At 41.9% G+C, this 25,026-nt stretch overlaps 1 protein-coding gene across 2 annotated transcripts in view; it reads left to right on the top strand.

Annotated features, from left to right (window-relative positions):
- The window catches only part of nat10 (N-acetyltransferase 10), a 70,355-nt gene that overhangs the window by 798 nt on the left and 44,531 nt on the right, over positions 1-25,026 (top strand). For both annotated transcript variants that reach the window (XM_048545833.1, XM_048545835.1), the window contains exons 2-7: positions 987-1,121; positions 11,867-11,958; positions 14,767-14,938; positions 15,837-15,959; positions 20,651-20,712; positions 24,494-24,608. In XM_048545833.1, the coding sequence (XP_048401790.1) occupies positions 1,014-1,121; positions 11,867-11,958; positions 14,767-14,938; positions 15,837-15,959; positions 20,651-20,712; positions 24,494-24,608 (672 nt within the window). In that variant the 5' untranslated portion in view covers positions 987-1,013. The remainder of the gene's footprint in view (positions 1-986; positions 1,122-11,866; positions 11,959-14,766; positions 14,939-15,836; positions 15,960-20,650; positions 20,713-24,493; positions 24,609-25,026) is intronic.

Below are 25,026 nucleotides of genomic sequence, written 5' to 3' on the forward strand. Positions count from 1 at the left end.
AACAACTATTCACCCTCCCAGCCTGATCGTTAGGAACTCCTTTGTCTGTCCAACTGTCCTTCTCTTTCTTTGGGCTCTATCCTATCATTTACTACCCACTTCCCTACTTCCTGCATATAAAGTGATATTTTCCCAGCCACTCTCAGTTCTGAAAAAGGGTCACCAGACCTGAAGCATTAACTCTGTTTATTCCTTCACAGATGCTGCCAGACCTGCTGAGCTTTTCCAGCAACTTTGTTTCTGTTCCATTATGGAGATTGTGTGTACACACTAATTATAGAGAATTGGTGCAGGTACCCCCCCCTCCATAGTAGCTCTGTGTGTGTGTCCCCGCTAATTATACAGAGAAGTTGTGCATACACTGTAATTGTTGACAGGGTACTGTTTGTGTATGTATGTGCTCCCCAGTTAGAGAGTAGGTGTGTCTGTTTCCTCCTTCCCCTCAAAGTGGGTACCTGTGCTGCAAACCCGTCACCATTTATGGAGAGTGCCTGCGCGTGTCCCCGTTGTAACAGCAGGGATGCTGTTACGTGCCACTGAGAGAGAGTGGGTGTGTGCTCATGCCCTATTATCAACTGAACCTTTCATAGCCTAACCCTAACCTTCCACAACCTCAGCTATTATCTACGGTCAAGAATTCCGCAGATCACCATGTTCAATCCTCTGAATTCCAACGATTACATGTCCAGCTTACTCAGCCTCTACCAAGAACTACTCTCTATAGCCATGATGAACTAAGTGCACCTTTTCTTCTTCACCTTTCCTAATATTTCTCTGCCAAATTTGGTAAGATTCTATCGCTTCAAGGGTGTTATTTTACTTTGAAAGTCATTTATTGGTTGTGCCTTGGATTTTGAGTTTGTGGATGTTTTACTGCATGCCTAAAATGCTGACAAACGAAAATATTACCTTTTCTTGGTATTGTTGTGAGCTTGGATTATGTATAAGCAATCTGAGTTAAAATATGCTTTTTCAAATCTATTTAGGGATCTTCCTGTAACTGAAGATTCATCATGTTCAGGAAGAAACTAGATAATCGCATCCGGGTCCAGATTGAAAATGGTGTGATGCAGCGCCAAAGGACGATGTTCGTCATTGTCGGAGATCGGGGCAGAGATCAGGTGAAGTGTTGCAATGAACTGATGCTTACTTTCCATCCTGCATGTGCCGTAAATTTTTTTTGAGGTGATGCATTATTTCTGTACAATAATCATTGAGAATTGAAGTTCTGTGAAAATTTCATGAAGTTATTTAGGTTTCTGATGCATGCATTCCAGTTGCTGATAGACGTAGATGAGGTGGCACCGGCTTGGGTCCATTCATTCCTCCTCGGTTTTGTAAATACAGTGGAATTGGAGAATAGTTGCTGATACATATGCATTTAACAAGAAATGGAAAGGTGAACTCAGCCAACCAAGTGTTATCATCTGCCTCGTAGGATCAAACAAAAACTCAAGATGGCATAGGGAAAACTATATGCAGTTTGGATTCACTTTTTTTATTCATTTGTGGGATGTGGGTGTCACTGGCTGGCCAGCATTTCTTGTCCATCTCGAGCTGCCTGTGAGAAGGTGGTGGTGAGCTGCATTCTTGAACCACTGCAGTCCATCAGCTGTAGGTTGACCTGCAATGCTATTAGGGAGGGAATTACAGGATTTTGACCTAGTGTCAGGAAGGAATGGTGATACTTTTCCAAGTCAGGATGGTGAATGGCTTTGGGGGGATCTTGGAGATGGTGGTGTTCCCTTATGTCAGCTGCTCTTGTCCTTCTAAATGGAAGTGATTGTGGGTTTGGAAGATGCTGTCTGAGGATCTTTGGTGAATCTCTGCAGTGCATCTTGCAGTTGGTACACACTGCAACTACTGAGTGTCAGTGGTGGAGGAAGTAGATGCTTGTGGATGTAGTCCCAATCAAATTGACTACTTTGCCCTGGATGGTGTCAAGCTCCATGAGGGTTGTTGGGGCTGCACTCATCCAGCCGAGTGGGGAGTATTCCATCACACTCCTGTCATGTGCCTCGTAGATGGTGGACAGACTTTGAGGAGTCAGGAGGTGGGTTGCTCACTGCTCTATTCCTATCTTCTGACCTCTTGTAGTCACTGTTTTTATGTGCTGACCCCAGTTGAGTTTATGGCCATGATAACCCTCAGGATGTTGACAGGGGGGAAATTCAGTGATGGTAACACCATTGAATGTCATGGGGTGATGGTTAGATTATCTGTTATTGGTGATGGCCATAGCCTGGCATTTGTGTGGTATCACTTACCACTTGTCAGCCCAAGCCTGGATATTGTCTAGATCTTGTTGCATTTGAACATGGACTGCTTCAGTATCTGAGGAGTCACGAATGGTGCTCAACATACCTACTTCTGACCTTATGATGGACGGAAGATCATTGAAGTAGCTGAAGGTGGTTGAGCCGAGGACACTACCCTGAGGAATTCCTGCAGAGATGTCCTAGAGCTGAGATGATTGACTTACAGCAATCACATTTTCCTCTGTGTCAGGTACGACTCCAACTACTGGAGAGTTTTCCCCCCGATACCAGTTGATTCCAGTTTTGCTAGTCTCTTTGATGCCACTCTCGGTCAAATGCAGCCTTGACATCAAGGGCTGTCACTCTCACCTTACCTCTGGAATTTACCTCTTTTGGCCACATTTGAACCAAGGCTGTAATGAGGTCAGGAGCTGAGTGGCCCTGGTGGAACCCAAACCAGGCGTCGCTGAAGTTATTGCTGAGCAGGTGCTGTTTGATAGCACTGTTGATGACAGCTTCACTAATGATTGAAAGTCGACTGATGGGGCAGTAATTGGCCGGTTTGGATTTGTCCTGCTTTTTGTCTGCAGGATATACTAGGTCAATTTTCTGCATTGCTGGATCGATACCAGCATTGTAACTGTACTGGAACAGCTTGGCTAGCAGAGCAACAAGCTCTGGAGCACGAGTCTTCAGTATTATTGGGGAAATGTGAGGACATGTAAGCCTTGCAGTACCCAGTGTTTCCAAACATAACTTGATATCATGTGGAGGGAATTGAATTGGCTGAAGACTGGTAGCTGTAATGCTGGGGACCACTGGTGGATCATCCACTCAGCACTTCTGGCTGAACATTGCTGCAACTGCTTCAGCCTTTTGCACTGACGTGCTGGGCTCTTCCAACATTGAGGATGGGGATATTTGTGGAGCCGCCTCCTCCAGTGAGTTGTTTAATTCACCACCATTCATGACTGGATGTGGCAGGACTGCAGAGCTTAGATCTGATCCATTGGTTGTGGGATCGCTTAGCTATGTCTATCACTTGCTGTTTTCGTTGTTCGGCATGCAAGTAGTCCTGTTTTCTGGCTTCACCAGGTTGATACTCATCTTCAGATATGCGTGGTGCTGCTCCTGGCATGCCCTCCTGCACTCTCCTTTGAGCCAGGGTTGATCCCCCGGCTTGATGGTAATGGGTAAGAGGGGGTGTGCCAGACCATGAGGTTACAGGTTGTGCTGGAGTACAGTTCTGCTGCTGTTGATGGCCCACAGTGCCTCATGGATGCCAAGTCTTCACTTGCTAGGTCTGTGCAAAGTTGGTCCCATTTAGCACGGTCATAGTGCCACACAACACAATGGAAGTTATCCCCAATGTCAAGGCGGGATTTTGTCTCCCCAAGGACTGCGCGATGATCATTGTTACCGATACTGCCATGGACAGATGCAAGTGCAGCTGGCAGATTAGTAAGGATGAAGTCAAGTATGTTTTTCCCTCTTGTTGGTTCCCTCAGCACCTGCCGCAGACCCGGTCTAGCAGCTGTGTCCTTTAGGAACTCACCAGCTCGATCTGTAGTACAGCTGCTGAGCCACTCTTAGTGGTGGACATTGAAATCCCGCACCCAGAGTACATTTTGTGCCCTTGCCGTCCACAGTGCTTCCTCCAAGTGTTGCTCAACATGGAGGAGTATTGATTCATCAGCTGAGGGAGGATGGTACATGATATCAGCAGGAGGTTTCCACGCCCATGTTTAATCAGAAGCCATGAGATGTCTTGGGGTCTGGAGTCAATGTTGAGGACTCCGAGAGCAACACCCTTCCGACTGTACATCACTGTGCCACTGCCTGTGCTCGGTGTGTTCTGCCGGTCGGACAGGTCATGTCCAGGGTTGGTGATGGGACATTGTCTGTAAGTTATGATTCTGTGAGTATGAATGTGTCAGGCTGTTGCTTAACTAGGCTATGAGACAGCTCTCCAATTTTTGCACTCGCCCCCAGATGTGAGTGAGGAAGACTTTGCAGGGTGGACAGAACTGTTTCTGCCATTGTCTTTTCTGGTGCCGAGATCGATGCCAGGTGATCTGTCTGGTTTCATTTCTTTGAGATTTTGTAGCAACTGGTACAACTGAGTGGCTTACTGGGCCATTTCAGAGGGCATTTGAGAGTCAACCACCTTGCTGTGGGTCTGGAGTCATGTGTAGGCCAGACCAGGTGAGGATGGCAGATTTTCTTCCCTGAATGACGTTAGTGAACCCGTTCTGAGGAAGGGTCACTGGACCTGAAATGTTAACTCTGTTTTCTCCTCCACAGATGCTGCCAGACCCGCTGAGCTTTTCCAGCAACTTTTTTTTTTGTGAACCAGATGGCTTTTTCCGACAATCAGCAATTATTTCATGGTGATCAGTAGACTCTTATTTCCAGACTTTTTAAAACTTATTGAATTCAGATCCACCATCTGCTGTGGTGGGATTCGAACCCAGGTCCCCACAACTTTAGCTGGGTTTCTGGATTAATAGTCTAGTGATAACACCACTAGACCATTTCCTGGCCAGTACTTGTTCTTATCTCAGGTTACGCTGTCAATTGATTAAATGTTGGGCAGCATTGACATAGGTTGTTGTAAAATACGGAGGTCACTGACGTGTGGGCAGTAAAATTTGGACCGGAGAGAATTAGCAGAAACAGTACTTATGACCATTCCCAGGTTCAATAAGGCAGCTCTGATGAAGTTAAGAAAGCAGGTTACTGATTGTACTTGAACTCAGCTTCAAAAACGTGCGCCAAATTTAACTGATGTTTTTTGAATGAGCAATGAAATGTGAATTGTAGACTTGACCAAGTCACCAAGGGCACATTCTGCGATTGCAACAATGCTGCATTGTCCTCCTCAACCTCTCTGTCTTCAACACAACTAATCATAGCATTTTCTCCACTGTCTTTTGATGAGACGACATTCAGTTGGACCTCATCTTTGACTGTCCCGTTATGGTCAGCAGCAATGGCATCTCTTGATGCAATCATTTAATTGAGAATTCTCCAGAGGGTCTGTTTCTGCCCCTTCCTCCAGCTGCTGTCATAGAGCCAACTTGTATGTATACACTAACTGCAGCCAGCTGTCCCTGTCCATCAACATCTGTCAACCCCTTGACTGGCTGTCATTGCATTTCTTTGCTTGACTAGCTGAAGTAAACTATCTCTTAACGATCCTGAGGTAACTTTCTGACCTACCAACCTCCCCTTCATCAAGCCGACCTTTGTGTAATATTAACCCTGCATCTGCTCACTTCTTTTTCATCAAATCTCAGGACTTGACTATTTGAAGTAATTCCTGGGCACTTTCTTATCTTTGCAGGCTAGGTAAACTTAAACTCACCTGGAACTGCTATGCTGATGCTATCTTGCTATAAGACTTGTGCATTGATCAACTGCTGTCTGGGTTCCATTTGATTCCACGTCCAATTGCAGCTGCAGGATAAAATTCTCCTCGGGTGCAAATCTCTCTCTCTGATTCCGCAACATCTGAAATACAACCTTCTGGATCTTTTAGATGCTTTGATCAAGCCCTTGTACCCACTGATTTTCCCTGTTCCGCCACTTTGCAGCTTGCATTTGACTGCCTAGTACTTAATCTCCATCAACGACTCCAACTCTCTACCTTTTTAAAGACAATCCTTAAAACCTACCTTTTATCATGTTTTGCTCAGTCGACCGTCAATGTCTTGGTGTGTTTTGCCATCAGTTTTTTAAAAAATTTGTTCAGGGCGTTTTGTTGATAGCAAACACAGTAGCCAGTATACATTTAGAGTAGATGGATTCAGTATTTACTGTGGCAATTTGGGTGCCAATCAATTAGACTATTTTGACATGGATGGTGCTAAGCTTAGGCACGTATAAATTGAGAACATGTGTTGATTGTTCAGTCCATTGAGCCTCTTCAGGCATTCAGTAAAATTATGCCTGATTTGTTTGTGATCTCAACACCACTTTTCTAACTGTCACCCATAATGCTAACTCGGTGGTCAGTTTGAATTCATTCAACTCAGCCTTGATGAAATTCAGTACTCCCTGCTTCTTCTGTTGGCTGGGATGGAGAATTCCACGGACTAATGACCGTTAGAGAAAATTCTCTTCATCTCCGCCTTAAAAAGGGGACCTCTTATGTTAAACTGCATCTCCGAGTTCTAGTCTCCTTCCAGAATGAATTATTCTCTTTGTTTCCATCCTGTTGAGTCATTTCAGCAGTTTATATGTTTTGTAAAGATCACCTCACATTCTTTTGAAGTCCAATGACCATTGGTGCAACCTGTCCCATCTTTCCTGAGATAAGCCCTTCCCTCCAAAAATCGGTCACACAAACTTTCACTGAGTTTTTGTATAATAGTAATATTTTTCCTCAAATAAGGAAACCCAAACTATGCATGGTACTCCTCCAGATGTGGCTGCACCCAATGCAATGTAGTTGAAGAAAAGCTTACATTCTGTTCCCAAGTAATAAATGACAAAATTCGATTTGTCTTGCTAATGACTTGCCACTGCTGAACATTTTGTGATTTGCCAGCAGATCAGAATTCTCTGATATCTTTCTATTTAAGTAGTGTACTATTCTTGCTGAAGTTGGGAAGACCATAATTTCCCATAGGTTCCATCTGCCAAATTCTGCCTCCCTAGTTATCCCATCTGTCCTCTTGACAACCTAGCTCCCTTTATGGTGTCACGGGCAAATTTAACTACCATGCATTTGGTCCCGTTCACCCAAGCTATATTCCATTCTGATCAGCATCTTCAGCCAGTGGGGTGTTTTCCCCAGATCTGATTGACTTCAGTATTCCTTGGTTTTGATGCGATTTCAAGGAGTTGGAACAGCTAAAAGGGCCATGAAATTCTTGAGCAAACAGGATTAAGAAAAATCCCAAGACTTTTTATTCAAATATTAGGACTAAAAGGGTAGTTAGGGAACAAGTTAGATCCACTCAAGAACAGAGGAGGAAATTTATGCGTGGAGTTGGAGGATGTGGGTGTGATCCTTAACAAGTACTTGGCATTAGTATTCACAGAGGAGGAGGACATGGTGGATGGTGAGTATAGAGGAGGGCATGTTGATATGAAAAAAAATGCTTTGAAATGCATTAAGGTAGCTAAGTTCGCAGATCCCAGCAGATTCTATCCCAGAATACTGAGGGAGATGAGGGAGGGAAATTGTTGTGGTCTTGTGTGAAATCTTTGTATCCTCTTTCATCACAGGTGATGTCCTAGAGGACTGGAGGCCAGTTTTATTCCTTTATTTAAGAAGGGCACCGGGATAATTTGAGAAATTACAGACCGGTGATCCTTATATTGGTGGTAGGGAAATTATTGGAGAAGTTTCTTAGGAGCAGGATATATTCACATTTGGGAAAATATGGACTTTTTAGCAAGACAGCATGGCTTCATTTGGTGAAGGAAGTGACAGAGATGATTCATGAGGGCAGAGCAGTGGATGTTGTCTACACGGACTTTAGCAATGCATTTTATAGGGTCCCTCATGGCAGGTGGCTGCACAAGGTGAGATCACATGGTATCCATAGTGAGTTGGCAAGGTGGAGACAGAATTGGCTTGGTCATAGACAGAGAGTAGCGATGGAAGGATCTTTTTTCTGACTGGAGATCTGTACTGGGATGCTTGTTGTTTGTACTACATAAAAATGATTTGGAACAGAATGTAGACGGTCTGATTAGTAAGCTGACATACAGATGACATAAAGATTGAGAGAGCCACAGATAGTGGGGAGGATTGCCAAAGGATAGGTATAAATAGAGCAGACAACCAGAGACGTTTTGCTAGGGTGGAGGTAGCTTTTACAAGGGGACGTAGTTTTAAAGTGAAAGGAGGTATATTTCAGGGAGACGTCAGAGGTGGGTTCTTTACTCAGAGTGGTAGGGGCATGGAATGCATTGCCGGAGAGGTTAGTGGAGTCGGCCACATCAGGGGCATTTAAGCGGCTATTAGATCGGCATGTGGATGATAGTATAACGTAGCGTTGGAGGTTAGATAGACCTTTGGTTTAGGGTAAAGGTTTGGCACAACCTCGTGGCTCAAAGGGCCTGTGCTGTGCTGCACTGTACTGATCTATGATACAACAGGATATAGATGGGCTGGAGACTTGGGCAGAGAAATGGCAAGTCAAGTTTTCTCTGGACAAATGTGAGGTGATGCATTTGGAAGGTTTAATACAAGAGGAAAGTATACGCTAAGTGATAAAACACTGAGAAGCATTGACCTCCAGGTGGACTTAAGCATGTAGGTCCACAGTTCCCTTAAAGTGCGATCATTAACAGATACTCTGTGGATAAGGTGGCAAAGAAGGCATGTGGCATGCTTGCTGTCATCAGTCAGGGCATAGAGTATAAAAATTGGCAAGGCATGTTGCAGCTGTGTAGAACTTTACTAAGGCCACATTTGGAATATTGTATACAGGCCTGGTCACCGTAGTACCAGAAGATATGGAGGCCTTGGAGAGGCTACAGAAAAGGTTTACCACGATGTTGCCTGCTCTGGAGGGTATTTGCTTTATGGAGAGATTGGACAAACTATGTTTGTTTTCACTTGAACATTGAAGGATGAGGGGCAAATTATATAGGTTTACTAAATTAGGAGTGTTTTTCCCAGATTCCTGGTGAGAGGGTGAAAGTTTAGAGAAACAAGTTTTTTTACAGACAGGGTGGTAAGTGCACTGCTAGAGGAGATGGTAAAAGCAGATACAATAGCACACTTGAGGCATCTTGAAAGCTGCATAAACAGGCAGGAAATAGAGAGATACAGTCCATGTAGAGGCAAAAGACTTTTAGTTTAGGAAGATGTCACGTGTCAGGGTTTGCCTGGTGGGCCCAAGGGCTGTTTCTGTGCTGTACTGTTCTTTGTTCTTTATTTGATGTCAGCAGTAGATTATCGATGTAACCAATCTTACCACATCTCTAGACTTGGGCTGTTTTGGCCATGCCTGAGACCAAGGTTGTAATGAATTCATGAATTTAGCAAAGGTGCTGGAAACAAAACTCAGCATTGGCGTGCAGGTTATTGCTGAGTAAGTGCTGCTTGATAACATTGTCACTGTTTGTCCATTTCTTGTTTGAGGGGAAGTTGATGGTGTGACAATTGTTTAGATTCGCTTTGTCCTCCCGTTACATGTATTTGGCTAACTTTTCACTTATCAGGTAGGTCAGTGCCTCCAAACTTTTCTGGTCATCCCAGATTCAGTGGGAGTTTTTGGGGATGGGAGGGAGAAGTGTACGAGAGTTGTTGTGCAGAGTCAAAGGTGAGTGGGAAGATTTCAATCAGACAGCTTGAGACAAATGAAGAAGCGAACATTATGTGATGTTGAAGAATGCTTTGATGAGAATACAAAATGCTTCAGAATGAGTGGACATGCTTTTTAAAGTGAAAGATAGGAGGTTTGGAGGACATTTAAGGAAAAATAGTTTCAACTATTTGACAGTGGGGGTTTGGAACGCACTTCTGAGGAAGGTAGTTGAGGCAAGAGACTTGCAAGCTTTAAGAATAGTTGGATAACTGTATCACGACGTTTAAGGCTTTGGACCTATTATGGGAAAGTAGGACTACCGTCGGTAGTGGTGTATTTTCAGTGGTACGGACTTGTGGGCCAAAGGGCCCATCTTGCACTATATGATTATATCGGTCAAGTAACATCAGAGCATCAAAAAATCTGGGGAGAAGTGAATTGAAAAATTTAAACAGAAGTTTACTGTATAGTGACCCCATTAGGCAACTCAGTGGTTGGTGCAGCACGAGGGACCCGGGTTTGATTCCAGCCTTTGGTGACTTTCTGTTTGGAGATTTTACATTCTTCCTATGTCTGCAGTTTCCTCTGGGTGCTCCAGTCTTCTCCACAGTCCAAAGGTGTGCAAGTTAGGAAGATTGACCATGGTAAACTGCCTCATAGTGTCCACAGTGATAGGCTGAATGGCCTCTGTCTGCATTGTAGGGATTCTGTGTTCGGAGAGGTGAACTAATTGCTTTCTTGTCCAACTCCTCTCCTGACCAGAACAAATTCCGAATTTAAAACTGATGTGATCTTATGTTCTTAGCAAAAGGGGAGTTTTGTTGTTGTAGCCAGAGTTCTTTGTTTAAAAAGTATTCTTTATAAAAAGCCAGTTGCTGACATCTGACATCACAAGTGCACAAACTCAGAAATATTCAAGCTGAATGATTTTGCTGGTATCAAACCCATTTATAAAAATATTTCTTGAAAGTCTCCAGGTTTTTAAAAAATCTTTTCTCTCACAGGGAGCAAACTCCTGAATATCTGAGGGCATTACACTTAGGCCTGTTTTAAACTGCAGTTGGACCAGTCCAAAGACTGTCATTAGGCTGTTTTTTTGTTCTTAACTCGGACTCCTGGTGTCACTATTGTCGCAATTGATCATCAATTTGCAAAAGTTGCCCTGGTACTTTTACGTATGCATTTCTCGTTTATTGTCCAAATGGGAAACATTAGTTGGCTCCTCACAGCACCTCCCAACCAAATCTCTCCCTGAACTAACAGTTCACAGCATGAGAGTTGGGGTTGTGTTGATGTTACAGAAGATACCCAGAAATCATCCCTATTCTGATGCAAATGAATACAGGCAGTTATCAAGTGTCATGCCATCAGAAGTATGGAAAAGGAACTTTCACTCACTCTGTGAAGCTGCTGTGCTGACAAAGGTAAACTATAATCATGAGACTCCAGTAGCACTTGCAGCTGCTGAATACAACTCTTCAACTTCAACCTTTCAAACCAACAATCAACTTGTCAACCACAACGTGCTGACCCGCAATAATATCCTAGAGGACAGAACTAAATATCATCTTTACAAGGATCTTGAATTCTTACCCATATTTAAACCTTGTATATTTTGAGTTGTAACTTTAAGTAACTTATTGCAGTATTTTGTAATATGCGGGCTGTTATCTTGATTTAGACGAAAGTTTTGTTTCTTGTTCTGTGTAAATTACAGAACTAGCTGGTGAGCAAATTTCATTAATCAAACATTGGTTTGACCAAATAATTCCGAAGCCAATATTTGATCATTGAAATGTGTTATGAATGAAAATGACCATTCAGTAGTGCCAAACAACAGTGCTGAGGCAGCAACCCAATTCTGTCTGTCTGTCTTTCACGCACAAGAGACACACACATCCACAGAGACCTATGCACAGAGACCCACCCCCTCTCTCTCACACGCACATGCACAGAGGCAGACAGACAGACACATGTCTGTCTCTGCGTGCGCACGCACGTGTGCATCGACAGTGTATCAATTTTCTACCTGGACCTTATTCATAGCTGGCTCTGAAGGGCTGTCTCAGAGCTTTCAGGACTGACTTGCATATAAGTTAGGCTTTAATCTCTATCTTATTACGTAGTAGCCTAAGATGTGCACTTTTTCGTTCATTCCTTTTGTCAATGGAATGTTTGCTGCCAGGGTTGTTTCCAACACGATTTATATATTCCAGTTTTCCACAAAGTCTGTTGTTACACCAATGTCTGTGTCTGCTTACTTGCTATGACTTGTTTGATGAAAATTGCCCAACAGTTATTACCACACTTTAACTTCTTTGTGTGTTTTCACTGCAGGTAGTTATACTTCATCATATGCTGTCTAAAGCTACAGTAAAAGCCAGACCATCTGTGCTGTGGTGTTACAAGAAGGAGCTTGGCTTCAGCAGGTAACTTGCCCATCGGTTGGAAATATGAGAATCATTTATGGTGCAGAAAAAAGCCATTTGGCACGCTGAGGTGTTCAGCTCCAGTCCACCCTTGTACTCCTGCAGGTTTATTTCCTTCAACCATCCACCCAATTTTCTTCTGAAATCATTGATTGTTCCCTCTCCCACCAAACTCTTGAGCACTTGGTTCTAGATCATTAACACTCATTGCATGAAAAAGTTTTTGTCACATTTCCTTTCGCGCCCTGCCCAAATCTGTGTCCTCAAGTTCTCATAACATCAGCAAATGGGATGAGGTTTTCTCAAGTCTGTCTATCTTCAGCCTATCATAAACCTGTGTATCTCGATCAAACTTCTCTCAATCTCCTTTTACTATCAGGAGAAACTTTTCCAAACTAGCTTAAAATCCCTCATTCCAGCAACTATCGTTAAATCTAATCTGCACCTTCTTACATACCTTCATATCCTTCCTAAACTGTTGTGACCAGTCATAGTCCAACCAATGCTTTATAAAGGTTCAGTATAACTTCGCTGCTTTGTACTCGCTGCCTCTCTTTATGAAGCCCAAAATCCCATATTTTTTGCTAACACCTTTCAATATATTCTTCCACCTTCAGCAAAAGATGCAAAAACCCTGCACAGTTTGTCAAACTGTCTCAGTCTATATTGCCTTTATATTTGTCAAAATGTATCGTATTGCATCTCTGCATACATTTCACCTCCCACTTGTCTGCCTAATCTGTAGTCCAGTCTATTATGTTGCAGGTGATTTGTATCATCCTCAGTTTTTGCCACTCCAAATTCAGCAAATTTTGAAATTTAGTTTGTTACTCCAATATGCAAGTAATTTATATGCCAAAAAAAATGTGTCTCGCAGTGACGTTGGGAAGCACCGCTGTTTACCATCCTCCGGTTTAAAAAACAATCACTTATGATGGATTACTGTTTTCTGTCCTGGGGCCAGTTTTATTTTAAACGAAGCTGACCCTGACCATTTTTTTTATTTATTCGTAGATAAGACTGGTTGGCCAGGATTTGTTACCTGTCCATAGCAGTCCTTGAGAAGGTGATGGTGATCTGCTTTTTTGAACTTCTGAAGTTCATGTCGGTAGACCCACAATACCCTTAGGAAGGGTATTCAAGGATTTTGGCGCAGCGACAGTGAAGAAATGATGATCTATTGTCATGTTAGGATGGTGAATGGTTTGGAGTAGAACTTGCAGGTAGTGGTGTTCCCGTGTGTTTTTTTTTCCTTTTGCATCCATGAGACACGGGCATTTATTGCCCTTTCCAGTTGACCAGAGGGCAGTAAAAAGTCAACAACATTGCAGGTCTGGAGTCACATGCAGGCCAGACCAGGTAAGGATGGCAGTTACCTTCCCTAAAGGACATGAGTGAACTAGATGGGTTTTTCCTGACAATCGATAATTCAAATTCCACCATCTGCCTTGGTGTGAATTGACCCCGAGTCCTCAGAACATTGTTTGGGCTTCTGGATTAACAGTCCAGCCATTATACCACTAGGCCGTTGCCTTACCTGCTGCATTTGTCCTTCTAAATAGACACAGTCATGGGTTTGAAAGGTGCTGTCTTAGCCTCTTTGGTGAATTTTTGCTGTGCATCATGAAGGCCGTATGCACTGCTGCTACTAAGCATCAGCAGTGGAGGAAGTGGGTGCTTGTGGGTGTGATGTAAATCAAGCGGGCTTTATCCTGGATGGTGTTGAGCTGCTTGAATGTTATTGGAGCTGCAGCTGCCCAGACAAGTGGGGATTATTGCATCGCCCTCCTGACTTGTACCTTGTACATGGTGAACAGGCTTTGGGGAGTCAGGAGGTGTGTTGTTCACCATAGTATTCCTAGCTTCTGACCTGCTTTTGTAACCAATGTATTTATATGGCGAGTCCAGTTGAGTTGCTGGTCAATGGTAGTCTTCAGAATGTTGATCATGGAGGATTCAGTGATGCTAACGTTATTGAATGTCAAGGTGTAAAGCTTGGCTTTGTTCTTTTGGCTGCGGAATGACTTAGCTCGGTCCATCACGTGCTGCTAATGCTGTTTGGCATGGTAATAGCTCTGGTAGCTTCAGTAGGATGACACCTCATTTTTAGGTGTGCCTTATGATGCTCCTGGCATGGTTCTCTGTGCTCTGCAATGAACCAGGGTTGAAGTCAGGTGGTCTGATTAATTTCACGTATTGCAAAGAATCTTGCTAAAGCTGCTTAGCAAATGTGAAACCTAAAACCCATGTCTGTGTCTTGTTCACATCACAATACTGCATTTTTGCATTTGATGCCAATTAAAACTTAGCAAGTTAAATATTGAATTATTTTGATGAATTAAATCTATTTTGCAAGTAAGATTGGGAATTAAAGTTATACCCATCAATTTAACAATATGATGATTGTTAATCTATTGTCAGTTATCTACTTTGGCTCAGTCAGGTAGCAGTGCAGTCTCTTCATTTTCATTCCTGCTTGTAATAATTTTTTTTTGCTTTGCTCTTCCAGTTCATTTTTTCTCTATTCTGTATTTGCATGTCTTTAATTGCTCACATTCTCCATTATTCCTGTATTTGGGGGGGGTTTAACTGTTCAGCCTCATTGGTCAGCAAAATACATGGTTGGTGCTGCCAGTTACTGTTATTCCTGGCCCCTGTTGTACTGATAACCCCAGGACTGGTAAACGTGAAAGTTGCTAATAGTTTCCAAATCTTGATTGTATATTGCTGACGCAGGTTATCAAATGAGACTTGGGCAATAGCATTTATACAATAGTACTAACTGTAATGTACCCGGTTCTCTTCCAGTCACAGGAAGAAGCGAATGAGGCAGTTACAGAAGAAGATAAAAAGTGGTACACTCGATCTCAAGCAGGATGATCCTTTTGAGCTTTTTGTAGCTGCAACTAACATTCGATATTGTTATTACAATGAGACTCATAAAATTCTGGGTAACACTTACGGAATGTGTGTTCTGCAGGTGTGTATGTTATACGTATTCATTGTTTTATGCACACAGGAGGTCAGGATTGTTAGGGCTAGCCATGAGATTATAGTAATTTTAAAATTAATATTTTGAGCTTGGCTGACTCATATTCAGACCAGAAAAATTCCAAGACTGATCCTTAGCCCCCTTACTGAGGTAGGCAGGTATGCAAGCCAGCATTAAATTGAAAGAGTAACCATGATTTTTTTTTATTGATCTGGCATGTTATAATACCTTCCCTCACCTATTGAGAATCGTGTTCAAATCTTACATTAGAATAATGACTGTTTCAGTGAGGTATCAGAATTCTTCCAGACCCTGTGGAATTGTACCCCAGAAAAACATTGCTGGTCCAAGCCTGGAAGTGGGTGGGGATTGTAATTGAGTGGGTGGGCGAGTTGCAAGTGAATATGTTAAAAGTCATGCTTCACGTATTTTATACTAGAAAGAGATCTCTATCATTTATAGACTCCATATTGAAGCTTGGCAGATGCTGCATCTTTTGGCCAAGAATCTGCTGGAATCCACAGCTTCTCAAACATTGGGCTTCACATTAGATTCTGATAATGCTTGTCTACAGGCGGTAGGCTTCTGTTACAACTGAATACTTTTGCTCTTGGATTTACATTCATTCAATGTTTGTAATTAACGTTCATCCTCAACTTTGCACTCACATCTATTGTATGATCACTTTAGACACTATCGAAGTTCTCTTAGAATCACATTGGTCTGAATTCTTCAATTGTATGATGATTCGGTAAAAAAGTGAGTGATCTGTCGTATTACTAGCAGCAATCAATACACTGGTTTTGTAAAACCAATCACTGTTAGTTCTAACTCATTTTCAGTTCTGAAAGAGTGCATTTGAACGTACTGTCACCTTCTCGTGCAGGACTTCGAAGCCCTGACTCCAAATCTGTTAGCCAGGACTATTGAGACAGTGGAAGGGGGTGGACTTATTGTGATTCTACTGAGAACTGTCAACTCATTGAAGCAGCTTTATACGATGTCAATGGTAGGTATTGTTTATCTGCGGTACGTGCTAGTAAGCCAAAGTTGTATTCATTGGCCAATTAGTTTGCGGGCCTGTACTAGTGTTGAAATGTGTTCATGTGGTAATTTGCCAATGATAACTGCCTTATGGTGCAAACAGTATAACTGGTAAGGGTGATATTGACCAGTTCAGAAGACTGTTATTTGTTCTTTGTTTTGCATTACTTGCATGATTTCTTTGGCAAGCTTGATTTGATTTTCTGTCATGTAGAAAATGCAGCTTTATTTTATCTGTACTACAGATTTACTAGTAGCAAACTTGTTTCCCATCTCTGGCTCACTCAGGACTCTTAATGGTAGAGTCACATTAAAAGAAAAGGTTTGCAGTGTTGCAAAGAATAGTGATACATCTAAGGAAAAGGAGAGTTGTAGAAGTTACAAAGAGCCACTAAAACATTGATGAGAGGAAAACTAAAATTTTGAGGATAGAATGAGGAAGGTTTGGTTCAAAGAATTGCAAGAGGCTTTATGAATATATGAAAAGGAACAAAGTAGCTAAGTAATTGTTGGTCCTTTCGAAGCAGAGACAGGAGAAGTTGTCATTGACAGTGATCAAATATTTTGCTCCCATCTCCACAATGATTATCTTATGAGTATCTTAGGTCTGTATTCTCTGGACCATTGAAGAATGATCAGTGATCTCATTTGGACCTACACGATCCTGATTCTGATAGACTAGATGCTGAAATGTTCTGTTTATTGTGAATCTGTAACAGGGGTTACGATCTGAGGATAAAGGACAAATCTTGGGCAGGAATTACTTCACTCAAAACAGTATTCTCTGTCTCAGAGATTTGTACATATTCCAATGCTGAATACGTTGAGGGGTGGATTAGTCAGATGGTGTCTTGGTGGACTCCAGGATATAAAGAGTGGACAGGATAACGGAGTTGAAATCTGAGATCAGCCATGATCCTGTAAAGTGACAAATCATGGAACAAATTTGAGGGGTCATATTGTCTACGTCCCCTATTTCCTGTGCCTTGGTTTCTCCAGATGAAGGATATATTGGGTAGTGGAGTGGTGCGACACCAACTCAGCAGAATGACGCTTGTTAGGAGGCTTAAATTATGAAGACTGCAAAAATTAGGCCATTTATCCTTAGATGTGAGGGACTTGGAGATCATCTAATTGAAAAGCATAAAATGTGTAAAGGATTTGATAGAATGGATGTTTCCTCCAGTGAGAGAGTTCAGAACAAAAAGGCATAGTCTTAAAATTAGACTGAGATGATGTTAGGCCCACTTTTATTCATTTGGGGATGTGGGTATTGCTCACTGGGACAGCATTTATCGCCTATACCGAGTTGCCCTTTGAGGGTGGTAATGAAATGCTATCTCAGTAATGGTGATGAGAACCACTACAGTCCACTTGCTGCAGTAGACACAATGTCATTAGAGAGAATTCCAAGATATTCATCCAGTAGCAGTGAGGAACCGCAACAATCTATTTCCAAATCAGGACGTGAGTGGCTTGGAGGGGATTTTTTGAGGTGGTGTTATTCCCATCTGTATTCTGCCTGTGTCCTTCAAGATGCTGGTAGTCTTGGGTTGTAAGGAACCTTGGTGAATTCCAGCAGTACGTCTTTTATTCACTACACACTGCCACTTCTGATCTTCAGTGGTGGAGGGGGTGAATCTTTGTGGATGTGATGCCAATTAAGCAGGCAACTTTGCCCTGGGTGTTGTCAGACTTCTCACTGTTTATGGAGTTGCCCTCACGGAGGCAGTGGGAAGTATTCACTCGCACTCCTGACTTAAACCTTGTAGACTGGCTTTGAGGAGTCAGAAAGTGAGTGAGTTATTTGCTGCAGTATTCCTAACCTCTGACCTACTCTTGAAGCCACTGTATTTAATTGGTGATCCAGTTCAATTTCTGGTCAGTGGTAAACCCCAGTGTCTTGATATCGGGGTTTCAGTGATGGTAATGTCATTTAATGTCAAAGGGTGGTGGTTAAGATTCTCACTTGCAGATGGTCATGGCCTGACACCCTTGAGTGATGTGAATGTTACTTGACACTTGTCAGCCCAAATCTGGATATTGTCCAGGCCTCACTGTATTTGAACACAGACTGCTTCAGTTGTTGAGGAGCCACGAATGGTGGTGAACTTTGTGTAGTCATCAGTGATCATCCTGACTTCTGAACTTACGATGGAGTAAAGGTTATTGAAGAAGTACCTGAAAACGTTTGGGCCCAGGACACTACCCTGGGGACCTGCTGCAGAGAAGTTCCATAGTTGGGATGACCGACCTCCAACAAACGCAACCATCTTCCTATGTTCCATGTACAACTCAAATTAATGGATTCTTATTGACTCCAGTTTTGTGAGAGCTCCTTGATGACTCACTTGAATACAGCCTTGATGTCAAGGGCAGTCACTTTGACCTCACCTGTGGAATTCAGCTGTTTTGTCCATGTTTGAACTGAGGCTGTAATGAGGTCAGCAGCTGATTGGAACTGGTGAATCCTAAAGAGTTTCAGTGAGCTGGTGTTGCTGAGCAGGTGCTGCTTGATAGCACTGATGACAGCCTGTATCACTTTACTGATGATTGAGAGTAGACCAGCATGGCAGTAATTGACTGGGTTTGATTTATCCTGCTGTCTGTGTACAGAACATACCTGGGCAATTTTCCACATTTTTGGCCCGATGCTAGTGTTACTGTTGTACTGGAACAGCTTGACCACGGGTGCAGCAATTTCTGGAGCACGTGTCAATGCTATTGATTTTGATATTATTGTCATGTGCATTTTACTGTAAGAATACAATAAAGTACATTGAAAAGCCTTCATTTATTGCCATGATAGTGTCAATTTGTATAATTTAACTAGAAGAAAAGAAAAAGCTATAACTTGAATGAGTCCTGAGAGAACTCATTGTCAACAATGCCTGTGCCACCCACCTCTATAACTGCTTCGGCCCCGTCAGTGCCTGACCCAACCAACAGCGAAGTCACCGATCCTCAGGCACCATCTTCTGCCGATCTCATTTCTGCCAGTGTAGCAGCTGCCGATTCCAGGCCTTGTGTTTGCCCTGGAATGTTGTCAGGACCCACAACCTTTGCAGAATTCTGTACCTCCAGCTGTATCCTGATGTCACATGAAGTGAATCAAATTGGCTGAAGACTGGTGTCTGTTGCTAAGGACCTTTTGAAGAAAACTAAGAGGAATCGTTCACTTGCCACCTCTGGCTGATGATTGTTGAGAGTGATGTGCTGGGCTCCCTCATAATTCTTCACCCAAAAGGTAGTGCTACTGTGGACCTCCTTCCGTCTAAAGCTTTGGTCACATGTAAACTGGCTTCCTGTGAAGGATGGAGACCAAAAGCTGCAGGTCATCTCAAATAAAGAGAAAAAACATTACACCAAATAGAAAAGCAAATCTTAAGTTTTCACTTAACCATAACCTGACGTAAATATTTTCTTTTGGAAATCAAGGTTTATTGAAAATAACATTTGGTTAATATTTCTGATATTTTATTGACCTAGGCTTACAGAAAGTATGCTGTATTAAGTGAGTGCATTAATATAAATCGGTTTTCACATCTACAGAAACCCCAGTTACTTTATGAATAGTTGAGAAAGAAGAAAGAAAGACATTCTTCACAGCCTCAACTTGTTGCTGTGATGTATTTTAAGAAGTGTAATCCATGGTGTCAAATCGAGATGTTGGGACATGAAGAAAGATAAAGCAAATACAGTAATCACAGTTGAAAAGATTGATCTGTCATGGCAAATTAAAATTGTTGGAATACACAAACTTAGGCCTGTTCCACCTGTATTGGATAAACCACTGTGCCAAATTGCTGGAATTTTGTGCCTATTCACACGCCAAGTGTTTTAATGCCCGTGTGGTATAGAATGTTGAAACATAGAATCCCTACAGTGTGGAAACAGGCCATTCAGCCCAACGAGTACACAACACCCTTCCAAAGAGCATCCTGCCCAGACCCATACCCCTACCCTTTCCTTGTAACCATGCATTTCCCATGTTTAATGCACCTAATGTACACCCCGGACTCTATGGGCAATTTGGCACGGCCAATCCATCTGACCGGCACACCTTTGAACTGTGGCAGGAAACCGGAGTACCCAGCAAAATCCCACGCAGACACGTGGTGAATGTGCAAACTCCATACAGACAGTTGCCCAAGGGTGGGATCGATCCTGTGTCCCTGGCACTGTGAGGCAGCAGTGCTAACCACTGAGCCAATGCGCTGCCCATGTTGGTGGTTACTTTGTAGCTTTAGACCTATGTTAAGGCGCATGAAATCCTTTAGGTTGTTTTCCAATTTCCCGCAAGTTGAATTTTTAGTGCAAAATGTTGAGTTTATTTAGTCCTTGCTTCCTTTCTTTTGAAAATCAATTTGGTCGGAATTAGTCCCAAAGGCAATCTTGAATATACAGCAATTGGATAACCTTTTAAAAAGCTATATTTAATTTCAACCACATTTCTTTTGAGACCTCTTTTTCCGTATATAACTGCATCCTTCTAACATTGCATTTGGAGAAATCAATGTAGGAGTAAGCTGGCTGAAATTCGTTGCTTCCATTACAACACAGCAGTTTAAACTTGTTGCATTATTTTAGTAATGAGTTTTGTCTTGCATTCAACTTTATTTTCCATGTATTGTTCTTCTCCCTTCTCCACTCAAGGATGTCCATGCTCGTTTCAGAACAGAATCACATCAGGATGTGGTCGGCAGATTCAACGAGAGGTAAGATCCTATGAATCGATATTTATGTTCTGTTGAAGTAGGCTGCATACTTGGTTTTGCCAGTGGAATTGGGGACTTAATACAAGAACAGCTGGAAGGTTGCAGGGAAAAACAGAAGGGTTGGTTATCACCTATTGAAAAGATGGAGTTTAAAGGTTTTGCAGCCAGAGAAGGGAAAATTGCAATGGTTGTAAATTCTTTCTTTTTAAAAACAAAAACAGCAAGGCCACAGTAACTGAGAAAGTGAGAAGGGCACACTAATACTATATCATTCAATGTTATTACAGTTATGAAGCTCCTTATTTGTGTTCATACTTAAGAGTTAAAGAATAAATCTTACGTAAACCTTCTATTCCACAAAAGAGGTTTCACACCCGACAACCTGCTCACATTTTGACTCCTGTGACAAATTCCGTGACAGGAGCTCAAAGTAATCAACAACATTCCGAATGAAGCAACTGACAAATTCTAAAGGAAAAAGTCAGTTTGCCCCATCTCTCAATGTACTGTTCAAACAAAAATCAGGTTCCTGATCTTTTTCAAAAAAGAATCAGTTGTTCCTTGTCCATTTGCTATTTGGACTAAGTTGTATTGAAGTTTATCTTTTAGGTTTTGAGATGCATTGTTCATAGACGAACAAATCAAGAAGGATGCGAACACAGTCTCAGCACGCCTCAGTGACAGAGCTATAAAGCAGCCTCTTTTCTCAAAGATGATGCGTGTTCGTGATTTGTCACTAGAAATTTGTCAAATTGAGTATCATGATTACAGAAATGTAATTAAAACTAGATAAAGGCTTTTGGAAAGTAATGATAATGGTGATTTTTCTTTTGCTTCTACACACCAAATCAGTTGATGAGGATTTGTTTGGTGACCTGATCTCTGGACACGATTTCGGCAAATGGAATTTTGGAGGAGTAACAGAGATTTGAATTTAATGGGGAGAGATTACAGGACTCAGTGGTCCTAGCTGTCCTGGAACATGAACCACAAAAGTTTATGTGCAGGGACAATAAGGGATTAGGAAGGAATTGTTAATTCCAAGGGTAATGGAATATAAAAGTTTTGAATTTACTGCCTTTGTACAAGTTCTGTCTGAATCCACTTCGAGAGCACCATGTACAGTTTTGGGTTCAATATTTGAAAAACAAAACGTAATTCACTTTGTAGCAACTCTGTGAAGGCTTATTTGACACATTGCTGTAATTAGGAAATTTTTGTATACAGTAAGGCTGAACAGGTTAGATCTGTAGTTGAGACCTAGATTGGAGTTGAAAGGAATGGAAGATGATCTTGAGAGGATTATCTTCCTGAGAAGATACTGGAAGCTGTGTCTTTAAATTTATATGAGGTGATGGTCGATGGATTTTTGATTGGCAAAGAAGGTCAAAGATGTTTGGGGGCAGGGGAGCACGGGCAGCAAAATGGAGCTGAGACCATAACCAGATTAGCCAGGTTTGTATTGAATGGTGAATCAGGCTCAAAAGACCATAAAAGTGATCCTACTCCTCATTCTTAGTTTCCTAAATTGGTTCTTATCTGTGCAGGCAACGTGTGTATAGGTGAACTTTTTTTAGCTTTAATTATTTTGACTAATTTGTATCATAATAAACATGGTATTAAAGAATACCATGTGCTAGCAAATGGGACGATTTTTCATTTTGAATTGAATTAGGTTTGTTCTCATGTACTCATGTGAATCTTGGTACAAAGCAGAAAAATAAAGAAAACATAGTTGAAAAGTTAAACATTACAGTCCTTCTTACTAAAAAGTAGAAAAACAAAGAAACACAGTAAACAGTTTCAATGCCACAGACTATATGCACCTAGCCATGCTGGGCTCACACTCCTCTCAAGGGCTCAACCACGCTCCCACCACTGCCTTTGGCCGCATGCTCCTGCTCTCACCGCTGATCACTCGGGCTGCCTGCTGTCACTACCGGCTGCCTCAGGCTGTATGTTCCTGCTCGCTTCACCACTCGGGATGATTGCCATGAACGCCAGGACCCCCCTCGCCACCATGTTGGACACGTGATACGTTTGTAAGCGTTGCCAAGTCAGTTCATCCACATTCATTCAGCATATAGCTTATCTTATGCCACTGATGAAGCAGTGTACTTAACCTCCAGTAACAACCTCAACACTTTATATTTTTACACATTGTTTTTGTCATTTGTTATTCTGTGGTATTGAAATAAGTGAATTAAGGCTATGCCATCTTAAAATTGAATAAACAAATTTGATGTAGCACTCGACTGCAACAGGGGTAGTCCTCCTAACAATTTAAACATGTGATAAGTCTATTTACCATCTTTGCTGCTAAAGTTGGATCTCCTTATGAGTTTTTAGAAGAACAAGAGGGGATCTCCTTGAAGCATGTAAAGTTCTGCCAAGGTTGCACAGACTGCATGCAGAGATGATGTTCTCCCTGTACATTGGACCCAGAACAAGGAGACACAATCTTGAGGATACGTGATGAGCCATTTTTGTATAAGATGGGAAATTTCTTCTCATGGTGGTGACCCAGTGGAATTCTCTACCACATAGCACTGTGGCAGCCAAGTTTCTGAATATTTTTAAACAAGAAATATATTTCTAGAAGCTAAAGATTTCAAGGAACATGGGGTGTAAGTAAGATCGTGACTTTAAGATAGAGGATCAGCCATGATTGCATCGATTGGTAAAGCCAGCTCAGATGGCCAAATAGTCTTTGCCTGCAATATTGTCTGTTTCTTTGCATAATCCACATTGGAAGGCTCGAGTTTTATTTCAATAACCTTTATTATAGTAGAGGGAACAAATATTGTATGAGAAGATCCCACAGTCATGAGATTTATGCATTATGTTGAATGTAGGAAAATGTCCAAAAATTTTCAGAGGAATAGTCAGGATATTGGACTCAAATGGGTATTGAATTAAAGGAGGAAATCATAAGAGGTTTGACCAAAAAAGTGAATTTTGAAGAGTGTCATAAAAGACTATATGGAGTTGGAGAACCAGAGGGCTGAAGTGTGAATTGTTCAGTATTGGCCTTTGACAGTGAAAGCCCTGATTGTTTGTGGAAAAGTGCAGGGCAGAGGCTTGTGTGGATGGGAGGGGGCTGGAGAAAGAAAAGAACAAAAAGTGCACAAGGCAAGATTTTGGAGTTAGAGGGAAATGTGAGAGATTTTTGTGCAGGAGGTGGTGAGGTGAGACCTTGAGGCAATTTAAATGTGAGAATTTTTAAGGAACTTCAGCGAGAGTGGTTTGAATTGGCAGGCGTGATGGTTAACAACACTTTGTGGTTTAGCTTTCAGACAGCAGATTTGTTTCAGATGACTATAGTTTATAGAAGCATAGGATAGTGGCCTGAGATCACCAGAGTCGTTGAGCTGATGTTGACACAAGTGTAGGAAAAGGTTTCGGCAATAGTTGAGTTGAGACAGGTATGGAAATGGATGATGTCATGGAGTTGAAAGTGGATGGTCTTTTTGAGAGGTAGGAGGTTGACTAGCTTGGGTTCTAAAAAAAGGTGCTGCGATTTGAACATCCTGGCTGAACCATTTCGTGAATTGTTACCAGGATAAAATTAACTGAGAGTACAAAATCTACCTGGAGGTCAGAAGTACAGCATCAAAATGGTACACTTAACATTGAGTTATTAAAAAGGTGAATGTTTGAAGTATGTGAAATGTGTCAGTCTGACAGAAGTAGTATTTCATGTCACATTCATGTCAATAGTTGGCCTCAGTCTAAATGTTTGACTCGCAGTCAGTCTTGTTTGTTAATTTTGTTTTACCAGATTCATACTTTCCCTGGCATCCTGCAAGAATTGTGTTGTAATAAATGATCAACTGGACATACTACCACTCTCTAGCCACATTTCCAACATCAAACCTGTTCCACCAAAATCAACGGTGAGTTTTGGAGCTCAAAGTGCCATGAGTTAGGTAGTTGTTGTTAAGTACATATTATCCTGTAGTTAATAAAATGAGATGTCATAGGGTTTCCAGTGTGCTATAGATTTGAACTTTTATCTCAGGTGGGTAGAGTGTTTATTTCTCTTTAGCCCATCCTGTATTAAAATTCTGCTAACACTCATAACTTCCAATACCCTAGGACCCCTCCGCAGCAACTTAGGAGTTATTTTAATCCTCGTTAAGTTTTAGATCTGACTTGTAGTTCTTCCTGATTCCAGATATTTCAGGATTGCTTTCCCTGTGATTCTGAGCCATGTTCCGTTATCCTTGAAACCTCCATCTTCAGCAATTCAAAATTCTGAGATCTCGCCGAAAACTGCTGGGCCCTATATTCGCTTCCTAATCACATCTGTGC

This window comes from Stegostoma tigrinum, chromosome 17 (genome assembly GCF_030684315.1).
Source record: "Stegostoma tigrinum isolate sSteTig4 chromosome 17, sSteTig4.hap1, whole genome shotgun sequence".
NCBI lineage: Eukaryota > Metazoa > Chordata > Chondrichthyes > Orectolobiformes > Stegostomatidae > Stegostoma > Stegostoma tigrinum.